Source organism: Suillus subalutaceus (assembly GCF_016647625.1).
Source record: "Suillus subalutaceus strain FC151 chromosome Unknown DFJ58scaffold_49, whole genome shotgun sequence".
NCBI classification, from domain to species: Eukaryota; Fungi; Basidiomycota; class Agaricomycetes; order Boletales; family Suillaceae; genus Suillus; species Suillus subalutaceus.
In genome coordinates, this window is record NW_024540298.1 from 28000 (window position 1) to 46564 (window position 18565).

The window sequence follows — 18565 nt, forward strand, 5'->3', positions numbered from 1 at the left end:
ATTTCTTTCAAAAGTCAGTTGCCGGTGCTCGGTTCGTGAAGTCTTTGCTGCGGTCGAGCTGCGGTTATATTTACTCAGGCTGTACAGCCTTAGGCATACTATATGTAGCAAACTGTGGCTATGCGAATCGTGGCATTCCTATGCACCACTTCACGCACAATTACCCCCCTCTCTTCCGCGAGGTCGCCAAGGTTTACTCACAACAACTACCTGACATAATTGCCACGACGAGCCATGTTCAAGACGGCAGCAGCAAAAATTGCGCATAATTCAACGATCCCGGCACTTGCGGGTAATAGCGACCTGAGACAGTTTCAGGATCTCATTAACGCGGAGAAGGTTGTTCTGGTCTCGTGAGTGTGCTTTAGAAACCGCATATACCCTGTTAACGTTCTTGCCGCATTATTATGCAGAATTCAGAGACTGGGCGTTGATATAACCAAGGCTGCGGAGTCCCTCAGAACGTGGGGGGTTGGTGAGGGTGATGACCTCGCAGTGAGTGATGCTTTTGCCTGGGTGTACGTGGTGCAGTTGCACTTCATTCCGTAACGTTCACGCAAAGCTCCATGGGATGCCTCGCATATTCTGTGACGCTCAATAACGCGTAGACAAGCTCCTCATCTTGCTATGTGGAGCTGAGTACAGTATATACTTACGCGACTGGACGGAGCATTTCGTCCGAGACCAACGGCTCTATGTGCACCCGCCATGTTTTAATATCCGCCTTCTGACAACGAAACTATAGGATATCCTCGGTACATCTACTACCCTTCTTGTTAACTTTGCTGCGGCGCTGAGTGCGTACGCCAGCACACATCATGGAATCCGCGACACCATGAAGTCTGTGCGAACGCGCGAGGAAGCACTCGATGACCTACGGCGCCGACGACGGCGTGTTGGAGCCTCTGCAGACAGTGCCGAAAAGAAGCTCAACAAGATGAGCCCCGAACACAAAAATCTCACAGCGCAGACTGACGCTCTCAATCGACTGCGTGAAGAGATGCGCGCAATAGATGGCGAGATTGTTCGCGAGGAAACTGAGCTAAGCGATTTCAAGAGAAAATGTGCGAAGAGCTGGATGCAGGCCAAGTTTGGAGGTCTTGTAGAGTGCTGTGAGAAGGGTGTGGTCAGTCGTTCTGATTTTTTTTCGCTCATTCTCCGCCTCATTTTTTACTCAGATCGTTGGCGATATAGGCAAAGCAATCGTTGCAGTATGTTCTGGTGTATGCCCGCAGGTCTCATTATGACCTTCATTTGTAGGAGATTCCCGAAGACGTGACGCAACCAGGACTTCCTCGAGCGTATTACAGCGCTCACCCACGTGTCAGCGCCCTTGCATCTGAGGCACAACGTAGTATTGCGCAAGTGGCCTTTACGGCTGTCGCATCTGACCGCGTCAGCCAAGGAGAGTATGAGCATACATCCTCGACTCAGACCTCGCCACAGATGCGATCACAACGGACATTGTTGTCGGGTTCTCCCTATTTACCTGCTCCGCGGGTAGGAAGCGGGCTCCACCTGGGCAGCTTTGGGAGTGAACCTCTGGTGGGACTTTAATGAGCTCGACCTGCCCCAAGATATCTTATCATTTTTGTCATTTACAGTCTCCTCCACATCCAAGCCAGCGCACAGCGTCCGCGGATGAACTTGGCGTCTCTACACCGACGTCAACACACACCAGTCAATTTTCCTCTTTTCCTACCAGGGGCCCAAGCCTAGGCGTCCTGTCACATGACGGATTGACTCATTCAATCCCTCCCCTCTCCTACTCGCGGCAAGCAGATACAATAGCTTGTGGTTCCTCGGCCCTTCCCGCGCATGATACCTCGGGCTCTTTGACCAGCTCTATCGCCGACGCCCTGGCTCGCAGCGATTCCAAATCATTAAGCCTAAATCATCCCTCAGTTGATGATCCTGCGCCAAAGTATGAGCCGTTCGTGCCCGGATCAAGTGCTCCATACACTGGTATTGGAGACACACGCAGAAGCAAGAGTCCAAGTTTGCCACCTGGAGCAGCTCCTGCTGCAATCCAGGCTTGGGACGACGGTTTGGGCGCTGAAATTGAGGAGCAGCGTACCGTGAGCGAAAGCAACGACAATGCGATGAGCGTCATGAGTGGAAATGAACGGACGACGAGCATTACTGGACTGAGCGACAGACGAACATCACAGGAGTCGGTGGGTGGGATGCCGTATGACCGTGATGAGGAGCCCGAAGATTACCAATCGAATGAAAATGTACTGGAAAAGATGGACCGAAGAGTGGGGCTCGGGACGGAGGAGGATGAAACAGAGGTAGAACGCAGACCTTCGCCCGAGACGACGGAAAGTCAGAGACGTATCCCGCGTGTGCCTCCGCCCTCCGTAGATACCGAGGCACCAACGCCACCAGAGCATACCAGGATCGTGTCTCCGCTTTCACAACAGTCTACTTCCCCCTTGCAGACTCAAGCGAAAGGTCATTCAGAAGACGGCGACGACGAGCACGCACGCAACGCAGCAGCTGCACGTGAGGTCACTCGTGAATTGGATGCGCTAGCATTTAGCACACCCGCACCAGTGACGTACTCCACTCATCCAACTCAATCCCGAGCCCCACCACAAGGTTCTTACATGTCAGGGCAGGCTTACCCACCTCAACCACACCAACAGCTGCAGATTCATGCACCTCAGCAAGTGCCTAATCAGACCTCTCAGCCGCCTTCACCCCTTGCACCACCTAATGCACCATTCGCTCACCGTCCCACTTCGCCTCATCCTCATATCGGGGTTGACCCAGGCGAATCACGTCCTCTACCAAACATAATTACTTCGAGGAGTAGTTCGCCTCGTTCCACATCACCTCGACTCCCGCCATCTTCTTTGTCCTCTATGCAATCACCGGCTTCCGCTCCCTACAGGTCGCCGCCTGAATACCCACGCCCGTCGCCGCCGTTCTCGTCTCCTCTCATGGCGAAGTCCACATCTTCACTGACCTCGGGTGCTCCCGGTGGTTCACCGCGAATGATCTCAGCTGCTGCGTTCCGCAGGCCTGGCCGCTCTGGAAGCGAGTCTGGGTCATCGTTGACTCCGGCAGGGTACAGTGGGCCGGCAGATACCTCACCTCTATCCCTCCCCCGCCCTTCTGCGTCGCTTGCACCTTCGATGTCACGGAAGTCCGGGGCAATGCGAAGGCTGTCTGTAATCAACCCAGACCCAGTCCAACCCGATGAAGATGAGTTCGACTACATATCAGCATACACGGGGGGAGACGAGTCGCGGGTCACGCAGGCCCGGCAGAGTGGGGGATATGGGCAGGGGAAATATGTTAGTGACCTTGAAACTCGATGATCAAAACGAAAGCTTGCCTTTGTTTGAACTTGGGACTGTATTGCTCTAGATGCAAATGAACTATTGATTATGTATGTTCTTTTTCTTTTTCATTTGTCCTGTTGTTATGTTAATTTTGCTTATTCACAATCAAATATGTAATGTGCAATCCAACCCTTTTAACTCTAGCTGGGCAGTAATCTAGCCGACTGCGATCTACAGTATTCTGCTTGAAGCATTCCAAACCTTGCTAAGAGTAAACTCAACTGTCTTTAATAGAAGCTTTCAAGGACACCAGTGCCTCGTTACCGGGTTCTGATCGGCTTTGGGTCTGCCTAATCTCCATTAAGGATTGCTCTGCTATCTTGAGTTTGTGATGTGATGTGCAGCGTTCCGCATGTTAGTAGGGGTGACATGTTCAACCTTCAGCCTCGTTCACTTGAAGCTCAGTACCTAGAATTCAATAAGCCCCTCACCCTGTCCACAATCGATCCAACGGATGAATTTTCAGGCCTCAGGTTCAGAGATCATCGATCATTGATCATCATTAAGTTGTATGAAACGGGAGTTAGTTATTGTTTACAAAGGACGCCCAGACTTGCAGTCAACCTGATTCGCTAGAGCAAAAGAAAAGATAAATCATAGTTTCAAATTTGAATATTCTGAAATGAAGGCTTGGAGAAGAAACACGAAATTGTGGAGTCATAACTCCCATGCTTATCACAACTATAAGTATATTTCGAACGATTCGGAGCGCACGTACCTTTCGGAATGAAATCAGAGCTCAGAGTTGGACATCGCCAACCCACACTTCCCCACTGCGCTCGTTCGAACTAAGGAGACCACCTGAGAGAACTACTCGAGTATTACCTCCAGGGGTGGTATAAGACGTTGAAGGGATCCAGCCACGGCCCTCCGGAGTTGAATCACCTGTGAATGAGATCAGCCGATGGATGTTTACATGGCTGTGGCGCAGGCACGATGAATCGCGAACCAAGGTTGACTTACCTTCCAGGATTAGCTTCTTCCACCTTAGCGCACCCTCGTGCCACACCAGCGCCCAAGCATCATCATAGAATTTCCCGGCACCCGCATGGCCCAAGTTGGATGCCTCACACTCGCCGTGGTATAGCAATGCGATTCCAGTGCCATCAAGTGTGGAAAGAGGAACGAGACCGTGGACAGAGCGCGCTCCGGGATATCCCTGTTGCGGGTCGCCAGACGGTACAACGGTTGACCAGGAATTGGTACTCGGTGTGTAAATATCCAAGGGTGGTGGTGTTGAGGTGGGGAGTTGGTACCCAGCGAAACCTGAAAAAATGTGAGATATTAGTTAATTTAGAGATAAGGAAGGCTGGAACGATGGTGAATACCAGGCTGTCAACCACGATAAAAAGGAGAGAATGAACAGAAGTCGGGCGCATATGAAGGGGAAAACAAAAAGAGCGTGAATGCTATCAGACTTTGTCTGTTTGATAAGGTTACGAAGCGGGGATCACGAATGTCGTAGGTAGAGCGCACATCAGACATAAAAGAACAACATACCACCAAATCGAATGATCACCTCCTCATCGGAGGAAGACATTGGAATTTTTACAGAAGCGATAGCAGTTCCACCACGCGCAGGATCGGGAGCATCTGCGCAGAGAGACCACCGAGAGGATTGCAGATCATAAGAATGAAGAGTAGAGAGGCGACCAGAAGCAGGACAACCCGCATGGATGTACAATTGTCCCTGTATACAAATCCCGATCAGTACGAGAACAACTTTCAGGAAGATAACGAATTGTAAATTGATGAAACGCTGAGCGCTCAGGTTGTAAGGCGCATTTGCGGACGCTCACATTAGCCATGACGGAAGCATGGAAGCTTCTTGTGACGGGCTCGTCGCCCATACCTTCCAGCCTCTCCCATATCACCTCATTTTGCAATATCTGCCCCTTCCATATGCCTGACTGCTTGGGGTCTAGAGGCGCCATATCAATGCCCCCCCTTCCGCCCCACATGTACAGATTTCCCCCATCGAACACCGTTGTCGCGCCCACTCGGGGCTCCGGCTTCAACGATGCGGACAAGGTGCGCCACAAGCCAGCATTATCCGCTACGGATTGCTGGATGGCGTTGTTCAGATCAAATACGTGAACATCTCCATCAACAGGCTTGCGTGGCTGGAACTCGCCAGAATATAGCAGGAGGGTGCCTTTATTCGCGATAGAAGCACAGTGGGATGATCGTGCTTTAGTTGAGAGAGATGATAGGCATGTCCACCAGATCGACATCAGATCAGGAACTGTCACGATATCCTTCGTAGGAGTAGTTACGGAGTCCTGACTGGCACTATGTACTAGGCGATTAGCAAAAAAGACAACAATGTGACAATATTAATCGTCGAGATGAATGCGACAATCGATAAGCACTGAAAACCCAGGCAGCTGACCTTGAGTCGACCAACTTGTTCATATTTTCTTCGCAAATTCACAGCTGCGGCCATAATTAGCTGGCAACTTACAATTAGCCTATTATACTCTCCCACAGGACAAGGATCATAACCTCTCGAGCTCTATCACATACTTGCCCTCGGCGATGAAATTACTTGGTCGTTCAGTGCTTCCGGCGGGTCCATAATGTCTGCTAGCGTGCGCGATAAAATGAAGCCTTGAGCCCGTCTGCACGTCGGATCTCAGTTACTCAAGGGTCGGATGTTTGGTTCTCAAGCTTAGCTCCACGTGTGGGCGACCGTGACGTCGTTAAAACTTGCTTCCGAGCCAGTCCCGAATGCTATCATCACCGTAACCGCGAGCCGACAATTACAAGGGACATTTATGAATGCAGCACAAGTGCAGATCTCTATCAGGAAGCTTGGCAGAAGCAGCTACCACCCTTTGAACACTGCGGCGTGCCCTTAAAGCGTCCATGTCCAAAATTAGGCGTTCCTTTCATCCAATATCGGTTAGGTCTTTATTGTCTTACATTCCCTGGCTTGATCAGACGAGCTTCGGTGCTATACCACAAATACAATAAACGCACTCCCGGATTCGCCATGTCAACCCGAGAAATGGGAGAGCATGTACGGCATTCAAGGACGGGGATCCCTCGCCCACATTGATAACCCTTTTTGTTTAAGAGCCGTATGAATAACTCGAGTTCACAGCGACTCCTCTCTCATCCGTTGGGTCCTGGAGTCCCTTTGTCAGACACTTACCTGCACTTTGTACCTATCTTTCTGTAGCGTCTGGCACCTACGAACCTCGCCCTACACCCCACTATCTGTAGCACATAGTACCTTAATACCCAAACCATCATCAGTTAGCATCCATTATGGCATCACATACATACCCTCCCCCTGAACCTCGCACCTTTGCACCCCCAACCAACAACACCCTTTCGTCGAAGGAGCGCTCTGCACTAGTGCGCTCGACCAAGAAGATAGGACGCATGCTCGGCGATATCCCGCGGTTTGTCGATGATATTGATGATCGTGAGTTTATCGTTCCTTTCACTCACCTGGATAATGCTGATGAGGTACAGAGTTCGTCATGGTAACGCCTCCAAGACCACCCACTCCAGTTGAACCCTCCAAAGAAGACACATGGAGGAATCGTAAACCGACTCACCTTCCCCCGCTTATGAAACTCTCTGGTGGCATTGCCATGGACTCTAACTCCCCGCCCATGCCCCCACGTACTGCACCTGCACGGCGCCCTAGCATCGTATCAACTTCCTCTAGCAAATCTTCTATTCAAGAACAGCTTCTCACTCCATCCAGGGAGGCTGCGCACAAGCGCAGCAAAATGGAAAGGCTACGGAGGAGGCTAGGTGAAGAGGTTCCAGTAGAAGCCGTTTTCCCATCCACCCCTGCCAGCCCGAGGACAGCCGTCCCACACACCGCGATGCCCGAACGCTCGCATAATCATAGCCGCTCGCGGCCTGTGCACCCATCACACGACGACACTGTCACATTCTCGATAGATCATCACACTGTCGTCCTGAAAACAACCACACGAGCTAATCAGGCTCACTCACCTCATCGTTCCCACCATCCGCATAAATCCGCACATCGCCCGCCGCCATTGCCTATGACTGGGCTACCACCGTTGCTCAAGCCCAAGCATCCCCGCATCTCGGACGAGGCGGGCCTATTGGGCGCGAGAGCAAAGACAGCGGCAGGCTCTAAAATCGGCGGTGCGGATTTCAAGGCCGCAAGACGCGCCAAACGGGACGGCTTCGGTGAAGTAGAGATGGTTGGGTTCATGGGTGGTTTTTAGGCCTTACTCTAGGCTCTTGACTCTTGAGCCTCTACCATGTGCTCATGGTGGATATATGCATATACAGCGCGCTCGCATGGAGCAATTGTATGCTTCGGGGATCTTGATGTTTCGGTATGTTGATGTATGCGAGTCTAGGTATGCCTTTATGCCGTCTGTCTATGCAATCACTTTCTCTTCATGACACTACGCACTGCATACCATTGGGCTGGACCCTGTACCAACTGATACGTTGCCTTCCATGATGTTTCTTCTACATTATGTCAGTAGTTTTAATATTTGCACCTAGTTTTCCAGCACCTTCAAGTTACGAGTCGAATGTACCATGCACATATACTCTTGGCTACTAGGCATTTGATTGGAACCACTGGAGCAGTGGCAAGTGACGATGTGGCTGTTAGCGTCTGGCCGACTGAACTTGAAGACCTTGCTGAATTGTTAAGTTGCGAAACTTGAACGATCGGAACGATTTTCATTGGCTGACTACGCTACCATTTTGAAAGGCAAATTATGTACTGCTGACTAATGAACTATTATTGGATCGTACTAGTAATAGCCTTGGCTCGACATTTCCAAATTTCATACCAGGTTGCGGTACCGGTACGCCGTCTCCGCTTGCCTCTTCCTGTTTCCTCAGGTTATGCCCGGACAACAGTTTCCTCATGCACGTCAGCAGTTGTACCAACGAGAAGCGAACCATCTGTAGCAATACAGTAACCTGCAGGAACGTATTTCTTGCCAGATGAAAGATGCTCCAATACGAGCCTCATCACTTTCTCCATGCTCCTCACCTGGTGCTACAGCCTCAGGCACGATCTTTGCCAGTATCGTTGCTGCGCGGCTGAGTGCGCTCCTACATTTCCAAAAAAGCAGATAGTGCGACAATACTGGCAGTACAGTGCCGGAAAGAAGTCGGACAAGGACCATGTCAACGACTGAGACAGACGTCCAAACCGCACGGTGCGTGCTGCATAGTATAATTGTCGTCGATATAACCTAAGCGAACCTATTGCACACGCGTTCTATTTGCATTTTCATTTCTTCGTCATCCCCTCAGAATGTGGCAAACATTTGGTTCGAATCTTGAGGTTCTCGCCACATCCTCATTTCGTGCAATCTCGTTTGACGTCAGAGGTACAAACATGGAACACGCAAATTTACATTTACATCATGATGTCACTCCGGAAGATCTGGATGAAAGTTTTTTCAGATCCACGTGGCACTAGTACTGGCGCGTCACTCACCCACCTGAAGTACTCCGTCAATTTCAAATTCCCGTCGACGACGTTATAGGTGAACCCAGCCCTAGATGTTGCCGGGCCTCCTCCGGAGAAGTCAGAGAATGAACGTTCGAACTATGACAGCTTCAAGTTGTATGTATTAATCGTATAACACATATCTGACAACGCATGTCCCTCAACTCGGGACCTCAAGGCTCAGCGCTCAGCCTTCAAATCTGAATATGGACCGTCCAATTCCCATCGAGTACGTGGCAGAAGTCTTATAATAGGCCCACGAGAGTTGCGTTACGCCAGGTTACGCTGAATCGCCACGTTCATGTCTATCTCAAAAGGTGTCGCATTGATAACTGGGTCTGCTCAGGGAATCGGTCGCAGCATCGCTCTTCGGCTTGCACGGGATGGCTTTAACGTTGCTCTCAATGATTTACCCGACAAGGATGCCAAGCTGGAGCTGGTAGCGACTGAAATCGAGAGTCTTGGGAGACAAGTCTGCATCGTTCCCGCCGACGTGTCCGTCAACAAACAAGTCAAAGAGATGGTCGATGATGCTGTTACAAAACTTGGTGGACTGGACGTCGTTAGTGGCTCTTCTTATCTCACTAGACGTGTTCCCTGAATGTATATCGTATACAGATGGTTGCTAATGCTGGAGTAGTAACGCCTGCCTCGCTTGTATCATGTACGATCTGGGTCAAAGTCTACGATTGACGCTTTCTCATGTCCTCCACTAGCGACTGTGGAGTCATGGGACCATACATTCTCAGTAAACGCCCGTGGACCTTATCTGTGTTATAAGTATGCTGCCATGCGGATGATTGAACAGGGGCGTGGCGGTCGAATCATTGGTGCGAGCTCGATCGCGGGCAAAATAGGTGCGTCGTATAGATATGAATTTGCTCGAGTATTTTTATCTAATCGACCAGACAGGCTTTCCTCACAACTCCTCATATACAGCGAGCAAATTTGCAATTCGAGGGCTAACTCAAGCTGCAGGTGATTGCTGAGATACTCGTATGAACAACCTTTGATAAAGACTGCTTGACAGCTATTGAGCTCGGTCAATATGGCATTACTGTAAATTCATATGCTCCAGGCGCGATACAGACTCCTATGAGTAAGGTCGAATCAATTTCCGATTTCCTAGCTAACTCCTAGTTAGCCAAGAACATGATGGACGAGTCTGGGAACGTAGATTTTACACGACTTATCGACGATCCTTGCTCGAGGAAGTGGATGATGTCGGTGAGCACAACACGATGACAAACCTTATTCAGATACTGAATACCTGCTTTCTTCACAACCTCGATAAGTTACGTGAGAATGTTCCTATCAAGCACAATGGACAGCCCGAAGATATAGCTAGCATTGTAAGCTATCTCGCATCGAAGGAAGCGCACTTCATTACTGGTCAGTTCATGCCTTCATTGCGCCTGTCTCTTGCTCACGTAGTTATGTCCCCAGGTCAATGTGTAGGTTAATTTGGTTTGCCGCATACAGCTGGTCTGATTCTACTCCCAGATTTCTGTCGATGGGGGAATCACTATGAGCTGAGAAGCCCTTGTAAACAGTTATGTTCTTACACTTCGCAGTTGGTATGGTGTGATTACAATATTAAATTGAGGATTTCTTCGTTGGACTGGTCAGCGGTCAGCTACAGCGATGTGTCATGGAGACTGAGGACATCGCGTCTGAATCAAGTATTTATCGTTGATATTGTCGAAAAAAGTGGAATTGAATCCGATTGCGTTCCATCCTGAACGACTGCAATACCGAATGCAAAAGAGAAAGGGAAGGTCCTGGAATGCCTGGAGGGCCGTTGCGAATCTTGAACGATCGGAACGATTTTCAATGATTGGCTGACTACGTGTAAGTAGTCAAGACTGTCGTCCCTTAACGTTTAACAGTTACGCCAAAAGGCAGTGATAATCAAAGCTCAAGCGCTCATGTTTGGTTCTCGCGGACAGTATCTATTGTATGGTGGATCTCTGGTGACGCGCATATATTTTTCATAGTCCGCCGTATTTATTATTCTGTATACAGAGCACACCTAACAATGATATAAATCATGTCACTTGTATGTCACACCAGGTTTCTGAGTCGACACTGGTGACCGGTGACATTGCCGAAACGTTCGTGCTCGTTGTGAGCAACGGTGAGCTCGACTACGGCAGCACCACTTCGTGCTACCCGTTGTCCAGCGTGTATAGTGCTGGTCGCGAATCCGACGGCAGATTCGCATCGACGCCATGTGTGCGCTCCACTTAAGGCCAAGGTTTTGGTACTCTTTGATCAATGATAACTCCAACTGTACACAGCTCTCTCAAGACTGCGGAATGTGACCACCTTGTACTGCAATATATGCAAATGCCTACGACGCGTCCGGCAGCTGAGGGCCGCCAAGTGCGGGAGTATGGGATGTCATGACGCCAAATTGAACCGTCACCAAAGATTCACCATACCGGAATGGCCGCATCCTCGCAAGCGCACCGTACGACGACACAGCGCGATTATGGAACCTCGGCAACAACCAGTGCATCAGTTCGCCCCTCCATCATGTATCTGACATGCAATCTGTGTCGTTTTGAGCAGATGGAAAGCCACTAGCCACCGCCCTTGAGGACAAAATGCGTACACTTGTGATATTTCTGCGATAGTAAGAGGTTGGCCTCGATGAACTTTTGTTGGATCAGCGCGACAAGTCGCTACTCGCTGTACGTGACACTTTCATCACAGATCTTTATCAACATATGTAGGTTGATGCTACACGACGTCCAGTCCGTCAGCGAATCAAGGTATCCAATCGGGTGCCCCAATACCATATTGCCTCTTTTCATCGCCTCCTCTGCCAACACGGAGCGTTTGCTAGAGCTTGACCGCGTTACGAACTCGTTTGCTCGTCATCATCATCATTCTCTTGCTGTCCCATCTACTTAATCCTTACCTGTCCATCAAGCTTATCTTACGGGCCCCGTATGAATATTATCTGTCGCATTCTTGCTAACATCGTTGTTCAGCTTTAACTGTGTGGTTCGGGTCCGTCAGGACTCAGAACCCACTTCCGCTGTGAGCTTCACTTTGTGATAATCACTTAGTAAGACCAGTTAGACGAACCTCTGACGAAACCATCCATGAGTGAATGTCAGGGTGTTCCGAGATAAAAATAACTTGTCGGCAGGTTTGGAAACTGCGTAGTTCAAGAGAAACAGATTTTGATTCTGTTGTGGTAACCTCTTAGCTAAGACCAGTTAGATGAGCCTCTGACGAAACCATCTATGAGTGAATATTGATACAGGGTGTTCATGACTTATCGGCAGGTTTCGAACCTGCACAGTCCAAGAGAAATAGATTTGGATTCCGTTGTGGTGATCACTTTGGCCAGTACACTTCAGAGGTTGAGATGAACTCCGAAGAGCTGTCCATGAATGTCAAGGGTGCGATAAGACATGTGTCGGCATTGAATATTGAATATTGAATCCGCACCACCAATATTTCTAATGTTCTGGTGCCAGTCGGCTATGACTACTTAAGATAGACCTTGAAGGATCCATCCATAAGTGAATGTTCAGCAAGAACAAGCGTGAAAACCTGCAAACAAAGTTGGGTGGTGAGACGATGTTGAATGGATATTGAAAATGTCCAAAGTTTGACGCGCCCGTCAGCCGCAGCGGCGGTCAAAATTCCCGCCTCGACTGCTACAGCCGCTATACACATAATGCAGACTTCGGCAATGAATATTCAAGCTCTGAATGACGCAGCACAATTCTGGACATTGAAATCGCTCCTCAAGTAGTCAATAATGAGTGTTCAGATTAATCAAAAAGGCGCCTCTATTGCCCATGAAGCAGGGAAAATAACAGACTCCAGGAACAACCACATTGACCAAGTCAGCAACGAACTATATATTGTGCCTTCAGCCACAGCACCAATGCGAAAGCGGAAACACGACTCACTGTCCAGATGTGCTCATGGACGGGCTGCCAGCTCATCGGTAAGCAGTCTTACTGGCAGATTTTCAGACCGCCGCGCCATTGATATTGCAAGGTGCAAGGGGTGAGCAACAGGGTCGAATACTGGATGCAAAGCAAGCTATTCATACTCACTTTCACTGGAGCACAGTGGTGACTGCAGCAATCATCGTTCGTATCGCAGCCCTTTAAGGAAGGTTTGCACTGTGCGGCAGTGACAGACATGCATGCTGCCAAAGTAGTAACGACGAGGAGGAGAAATGCATGATATATACAAAGTGATAGAAGCTTCCCAAAGGGGACTCTGAACTACTAAGGTAGACAGAGCTTGCTTTTATATCCTGGAATTAAAACACTATTGCGGGCAAAAACTTGAAGTTCTATTGATTTGGAAAATTGGTTGCGCCTGGATGGCAGAACTTCACGACGGATGATTTAGGATGAATCTATTGGAGCCCTAGAATCAGAACCTGCGTGGATAATATATATATCTGAACCGCTGGGATTGACTCATCGTCGGCCACGTTACACAAAAAGAATGAAAGCCCGAACGTCCAGTCTATATCATTAATAATGAACATATATAAAAAAGGCTAGACGACAATGACTCACTTAGTAGAGGCTTCGCGAAGAAAAGCACAAAACGACGGGGATCAGTGAAAACCTGCTTCAGTGGGATTGTCGTCGCTTGAAGTCCTCCCCTTCTGTTTGTGCTTCTCCACTGTCTTTCATCTTGAATGAAGTTAAGCCTTTGACTCCGAGCAGTGCAGCCCGAGTGTCAACGGTTCCTGGGCAACCGCTACAGTGACAAAGGCCACAATCCACCTTTGTACATTGACAGCCCGATCTGGTCCACTCCCATCCACTAATGCCCTGAATGGTGTACCAGATGAGATGTGACTGCGAGGCTGGGCATGAACATCCACGCCGATATAGTGAGCGGGGACGGGTTGAAGTCGCATAGGATTAGCAGTCATTTGCCAGCGCAAAATAAAATAAAAAGACTAGTTTGACACAAGACATGCTAGCCTGAGGAATAAGCAAGTCGGTGGCTGGCGTTGCTACATCCGTATTTCTCACCGAGCCCTATAGACGACGCGTGTATACAAAGGCAGATGCTGCCCAACACCATATGTGGTGACTGTGACGTTTGAGATGCGTTCTTGGTAAATACAACAGTAAATACAACGGACCTCGAAAATATACACGGCAGCACGGCAAATCGAATCATCACCAAAGATCCACCATATTATTGGAGGTTGGGGTACGCCGTCTCCGCTTGCCTCTTCCTATTTCCTCAGGTTCTGCAGTTGTAACTGTTGTATCAACGAGAAGCGACCCATCTGTAGCAATACAATAGCCTTCAGGAACGTATTTCTTGCCAGATGAAAACCTATGCTTCAATACGAGCCTCATCAGTTCCTCTGAATCCTCCACGCTCGTCACCTGGTGCTACAGCCTCAGGCACGATCTTTGAGTCGGAAGTACCTCGATCTTTGCCAGTATGGTTGTCACGCAGCTGAGTGCGCTGCTACATTTCCAAACCAGCAGATAGTGCGACCATACTGGCAGTACAGTGCCGGAAGGAAGTCGGACAAGGACTATGTCAATGACTAACACAGACGTCTTGCAAACCGCACGGTGCGTGCTGCATAGTATAATTGTCATCGATATAGCCTAAGCGAACCTATTGCACACGTCAGAAGTACAAACATGGAACAAGCAAATTTACAATTACATCGTGACTCTGTTACTCCAAGATCTGGATGAAAGTTTCTCAGATCCACTGGCGCGTCACTCACCCACCTAAAGTACTCCGGCAATTTCAAATTCTTGTCGACAATGTTATAGGTGAACTCAGCCCTAGATGTTGCTGGGCCTCCTCCAGAGAAGTCAGAATGAATTATGTATTAATCGCATAACACATATCTGACAACGCATGACCCCTAACTCGGGACCTCAAGGCTCAGCGCTCATCTGAATATGGCACGTCCAATTCCCATGGAGTATGTGATAGAAGTCTTATAATAGGCCAACAAGAGTTGCGTTACGCTGAATCGCCACGCTCATGTCTATCTCAAAAGGTGTCGCATTGATAACTGGGTCTGCTCAAGGAATCGGTCGCAGCATCGCTCTTCGGCTTGCACGGGATGGCTTTAACGTTGCTCTCAATGATTTACCCAGCAAGGATGCCAAGCTGGAGCTGGTAGCGACTGAAATCGAGAGCCTTGGGAGACAAGTCTGCATCGTTCCTGCCGACGTGTCCGTCAACAAACAAGTCAAAGAGATGGTCGATGATGCTGTTACAAAACTTGGTGGACTGGACGTCGTTAGTGACTCTTCTTATCTCACTAGACGTGTTCCCTGAATGTATATCGTACACAGATGGTTGCTAATGCTGGAGTAGTAACGCTTGCCTCGCTTGTATCATGTACGATCTGGGTCAAAGTCTACGATTGACGTTTTCTCATGTCCTCCACTAGCGACTGTAGAGTCATGGGATCATACATTCTCAGTAAACGCCCGTGGACCTTATCTGTGTTATAAGTATGCTGCCATGCGGATGATTGAACAGGGGCGTGGCGGTCGAATCATTGGTGCGAGCTCGATCGCGGGCAAAATAGGTGCGTCGTATAGATATGAATTTGCTCGAGTATTTTTATCTAATCGACCAGACAGGCTTTCCCTACAACTCCTCATATACAGCGAGCAAATTTGCAATTCGAGGGCTAACTCAAGCTGCAGGTGATTGCTGAGATACTCGTATGAACAGCCTTTGATAAAGACCTCTTGACAGCTATTGAGCTCGGTCAATATGGCATTACTGTAAATTCATATGCTCCAGGCGCGATAGAGACTCCTATGAGTAAGGTCGAACCAATTTCCGATTTCCTAGTTAACTCCTAGTTAGCCAAGATCATGATGGACGAGTCTGGGAACGCAGATTATACACGACTTGTCGACGATCCTTGCTCGAGGAAGTGGATGATGTCGGTGAGCACAACACGATGACAAACCTTATTCAGATACTGAATACCTGCTTTCTTCACAACCTCGATAAGTTACTTGAGAATGTTCCTATCAAGCACATTGGACAGCCCGAAGATATAGCTAGCATTGTAAGCTATCTCGCATCGAAGGAAGCGCACTTCATTACTGGTAAGCTCATGCCTTCCTTACGCCTGTCTCTTGCTCACTTAGCATGCTACGTCTCCAGGTCAATGTGTAGGTCAATTTAGTTTGCCGTATACAGCTGGTCTGATTCTACTCCCAGATTTCTGTCGATGGGGGAGCCACTATGAGCTGAGAAGGCCTTGTGAACAGTTATGTTCTTACACCTCGCAGATGCTATGGCGTGATTACAATATTAAAATGAGGATTTCTTCGCTGGACTGGTCAGTGGTGGTGCTGATCGACTTGCCAGTAAGGCCTTAAGCTTGAGGATCAGAACACTTCGAGTATGTGTAAGTGGCGTTGTTTGTCCATGCAGGCCCATGCCCTCTACTGCTAGCAAACTAGAAGAAACTTCGTATGAGAGTCCGTATAAACAAAAATCTAGCTGGTGCTTACCGTCGTCCATCCAGACCCCTGACTTAAACAGAACGTTTATCTCAGAAGAGCGGGTATTCGCTAAACGCAGTTTCGAATGTAGGTTCTAACCTGAGGCTAAGAAAGATCTCGGTTCTCGTATGGAACAATCATAAAACCTGTGCAGATCCTACATCGTGTCACGCGCACGAGCCTGGCATGACGATAGAACTGCATGACAGACTATACAAGGTTGGTGCTGTATAACTCATTTTCAAGCGTGCCATCTCTGCCCTGCAGCGCAGATCTGGCCGCCTGAGTTTTATCGGGCAAGGCGTTAGTTTCGAGGTTCCGAGGTTCCGCAGTAATATTCCTGAAGACTGGAGTCGAATCGTTGCAAGTCTAGTCGTTGCCTTCAAGATTCAAGTAATGGATTACGCAAAGAATAATACTTATTGAATCTATAATCAGCATGTCTAGTATAATCTCATATAATGCAGAAAGGTGATCAGCGCGAGAAGAGAACTCGGAAGAACTGCAATGCACACACAAATCCGTTATTTCGATACCCGGGAGTCCCACGCCACAGAGCGTGCGCAGTATTCGAGCAGGACAAAACTTCCTACTGGAAATTTAGAAAGTCGACGCTGCTAAGCTGCACGCAGGGTCGCCACTTTGTGGCCGACATATCTAGGCATCTGCAGATGGGAATCGTATTGAAGGTCTGCGTGACAAATTTCTGTATAACAGGAGATGCACTTACTTAGCGGGAGGGGTCCCTTTCCGATACCCCTGTTGCTTTTATGGCTGATTCATGCGAGGGCATAGATATTATACGGATTATCCTATATATATACGGAGTGTCACTTGTCCCAATTCTTGTTCGATTTAGCGTCGGGAATAGTGTCAATCACGGAAAAGTACTCACGGGTAACTACAGCGGCTCATGCGCTTTCGCTGACCCACCAGATCTCTTTCGTTTTCCAAACGAGCCAGAATGCCAGCAAAGAGCCAACGATATACAATATTATCCGCATCTGTCTGACGCCGCCTGCGCCAGAGAGGCCAAATGCTTGCGCAGCTCGTCGAGAGGATTGAGACAAGGAGGTTGAAAGGCTAGAGAAAGAGTTTCCCTATGTGCGAATATTAATATTTCAAAGCGAAGAGGAGAACCATTAAGGTACTGTATCATCCAGAGTCAGATGTTGTCTTTCGGCATCGTCGTAGATGTCCGTGGTAACCTGGAAGACTGTTCAGAGATTTGTAGAAATAAGGCGATATGAATCATACTCCACGAAGTGTGCGTATCTTCGAATGTAACTCATCTAGTCGCTGGTCATTCTGTGCTTCATAAGTGTCTTCTGTAGTTCGTGACGAAGACATGGAAGGAATGATTGTGAAGGAAAGCTAGCGTGGGAAACTGTACAACAATGTGTTTCTTCTCCAACGCATTTGAACTTCGGGTGTACTCACAACATTTATCCATGATGCATCAAGGCAATAGACTGTTACCTTCCCGCAGACCTGGTCCACTAGTATTCTCCATGTGCATGAATCTTCGAGTCATTCAAACAAAATCTTGCCTTACGTGATGAAGTTGAGGCTGGATCACCTTGATCAGGCTCTGCCGAACATGAATAGCCTGTACTAAGATTTTCTTTGTCTTGGTTTCAGCCGCACCTCAGTGTTCATTCCAAGAAAAAAGAGAATTGAAAGATACAAAAAACCTTGCACTGTAAGTGCACCTGTCATTGCCCCTTGCCACAAGACTGGATGACCAAACCTTTTGCAGATTCTATAGTTGCATTGCACTGCGCAAGTGATCTGTGGGTTCGTCTGGTTAAGTTTCTCAGTGGATGTGATCATCATGTAGGTATATAATTTGGCGCGTCTGCGACAAGCTACATCAAGACACCATCGACATGACCATTTAAAAGGGCCTTGCTCTCATCAGTGGTTCTGCTCAAAGCATTGGTCCGAGAATTGCGCTCCGTCTAACCAGAAGCTTCGATGTCGCTCTTAATGATGTCGCCACCGAATGTTATCAACTTATTGCAATAGGAATTGAGAGCCGTAGGAGAAAGACATTCATCGTCTCCGAGGAGGACGCAAGTCAAGAAAATGGTCGCCTCTGCTGTAGACCATACTTAGGAGGTTGTATGCTGTATGTCTAGTCTCCATGAGTACAACTGGATTGATTTCGTGCTGACCTATTCATCAGATGGTCGCAATTCGTTCCTGTCAAGTGTGTGCGTTTT

At 48.6% G+C, this 18565-nt stretch overlaps 7 protein-coding genes across 7 annotated transcripts; 4 read left to right on the forward strand and 3 right to left on the reverse strand.

Moving 5' to 3' along the window:
• The first annotated feature begins 133 nt into the window (after positions 1–133).
• DFJ58DRAFT_786406 (uncharacterized protein) lies at positions 134–3616 on the forward strand. The gene is made up of 6 exons (XM_041390082.1): positions 134–353; positions 414–495; positions 746–1126; positions 1179–1211; positions 1261–1545; positions 1605–3616. The coding sequence occupies exons 1-6, from the start codon at positions 235–237 to the stop codon at positions 3327–3329; spliced, it is 2625 nt and encodes an 874-aa protein (XP_041244177.1). The 5' UTR covers positions 134–234; the 3' UTR covers positions 3330–3616.
• A 211-nt stretch (positions 3617–3827) lies between these two features.
• DFJ58DRAFT_702927 (galactose oxidase) lies at positions 3828–5953 on the reverse strand. The gene is made up of 5 exons (XM_041383639.1): positions 5859–5953; positions 5153–5805; positions 4854–5043; positions 4317–4619; positions 3828–4238 (listed from the first exon to the last, which is right to left on the reverse strand). The coding sequence occupies exons 2-5, from the start codon at positions 5585–5587 to the stop codon at positions 4093–4095; spliced, it is 1074 nt and encodes a 357-aa protein (XP_041244178.1). The 5' UTR covers positions 5588–5805; positions 5859–5953; the 3' UTR covers positions 3828–4092.
• A 409-nt stretch (positions 5954–6362) lies between these two features.
• Positions 6363–8004, forward strand: DFJ58DRAFT_913893 (uncharacterized protein). Its single transcript, XM_041395349.1, has 2 exons — positions 6363–6786; positions 6837–8004. Exons 1-2 carry the CDS (start codon positions 6627–6629, stop codon positions 7571–7573), a joined length of 897 nt encoding a protein of 298 aa, XP_041244179.1. The 5' UTR covers positions 6363–6626; the 3' UTR covers positions 7574–8004.
• A 1126-nt stretch (positions 8005–9130) lies between these two features.
• DFJ58DRAFT_727590 (uncharacterized protein) lies at positions 9131–10292 on the forward strand (the record flags this gene model as incomplete). Its single annotated transcript, XM_041385495.1, has 8 exons — positions 9131–9391; positions 9448–9493; positions 9546–9686; positions 9742–9807; positions 9860–9928; positions 9974–10056; positions 10125–10221; positions 10276–10292. The coding sequence occupies 8 exons, from the start codon at positions 9131–9133 to the stop codon at positions 10290–10292; spliced, it is 780 nt and encodes a 259-aa protein (XP_041244180.1).
• Positions 10293–12625: 2333 nt separating this feature from the next.
• On the reverse strand, positions 12626–13082 carry DFJ58DRAFT_786429 (uncharacterized protein; the record flags this gene model as incomplete). The annotated part of the gene is made up of 2 exons (XM_041390083.1): positions 12626–12709; positions 12765–13082. A coding segment is annotated over one exon (270 nt), but the record flags the coding sequence as incomplete, so codon positions are not given.
• A 1562-nt stretch (positions 13083–14644) lies between these two features.
• On the forward strand, positions 14645–15897 carry DFJ58DRAFT_359314 (uncharacterized protein). Its single transcript, XM_041380011.1, has 7 exons — positions 14645–14765; positions 14820–15108; positions 15165–15210; positions 15263–15403; positions 15459–15524; positions 15577–15773; positions 15842–15897. The coding sequence occupies exons 2-6, from the start codon at positions 14848–14850 to the stop codon at positions 15684–15686; spliced, it is 624 nt and encodes a 207-aa protein (XP_041244182.1). The 5' UTR covers positions 14645–14765; positions 14820–14847; the 3' UTR covers positions 15687–15773; positions 15842–15897.
• Positions 15898–17159: 1262 nt separating this feature from the next.
• On the reverse strand, positions 17160–17720 carry DFJ58DRAFT_359363 (uncharacterized protein). The gene is made up of 4 exons (XM_041380012.1): positions 17598–17720; positions 17492–17548; positions 17236–17440; positions 17160–17185 (listed from the first exon to the last, which is right to left on the reverse strand). The coding sequence occupies exons 1-3, from the start codon at positions 17688–17690 to the stop codon at positions 17252–17254; spliced, it is 339 nt and encodes a 112-aa protein (XP_041244183.1). The 5' UTR covers positions 17691–17720; the 3' UTR covers positions 17160–17185; positions 17236–17251.
• Between the last annotated feature and the right edge of the window lie 845 nt (positions 17721–18565).

Coding starts and splice junctions, on each gene's coding strand:
- DFJ58DRAFT_702927 (XM_041383639.1), bottom strand. CDS start 5,587: ATGTCGATCTGGTGGACATGCCTATCATCTCTCTCAACTAAAGCACGA. Junction 4,620..4,853: donor GGTGATCATTCGATTTGGTG/GTATGTTGTTCT, acceptor ACATTTTTTCAG/GTTTCGCTGGGTACCAACTC. Junction 4,239..4,316: donor GAAGAAGCTAATCCTGGAAG/GTAAGTCAACCT, acceptor TCTCATTCACAG/GTGATTCAACTCCGGAGGGC.
- DFJ58DRAFT_913893 (XM_041395349.1), top strand. CDS start 6,627: ATGGCATCACATACATACCCTCCCCCTGAACCTCGCACCTTTGCACCC. Junction 6,787..6,836: donor TGTCGATGATATTGATGATC/GTGAGTTTATCG, acceptor GATGAGGTACAG/AGTTCGTCATGGTAACGCCT.
- DFJ58DRAFT_359363 (XM_041380012.1), bottom strand. CDS start 17,690: ATGTCTTCGTCACGAACTACAGAAGACACTTATGAAGCACAGAATGAC. Junction 17,549..17,597: donor AGATACGCACACTTCGTGGA/GTATGATTCATA, acceptor ACAGTCTTCCAG/GTTACCACGGACATCTACGA. Junction 17,441..17,491: donor ATCTGACTCTGGATGATACA/GTACCTTAATGG, acceptor ATTCGCACATAG/GGAAACTCTTTCTCTAGCCT.
- DFJ58DRAFT_359314 (XM_041380011.1), top strand. CDS start 14,848: ATGTCTATCTCAAAAGGTGTCGCATTGATAACTGGGTCTGCTCAAGGA. Junction 15,109..15,164: donor AACTTGGTGGACTGGACGTC/GTTAGTGACTCT, acceptor TATCGTACACAG/ATGGTTGCTAATGCTGGAGT. Junction 15,211..15,262: donor GCTTGCCTCGCTTGTATCAT/GTACGATCTGGG, acceptor GTCCTCCACTAG/CGACTGTAGAGTCATGGGAT.
- DFJ58DRAFT_786406 (XM_041390082.1), top strand. CDS start 235: ATGTTCAAGACGGCAGCAGCAAAAATTGCGCATAATTCAACGATCCCG. Junction 496..745: donor GTGAGGGTGATGACCTCGCA/GTGAGTGATGCT, acceptor ACGAAACTATAG/GATATCCTCGGTACATCTAC. Junction 1,546..1,604: donor GCTTTGGGAGTGAACCTCTG/GTGGGACTTTAA, acceptor TGTCATTTACAG/TCTCCTCCACATCCAAGCCA.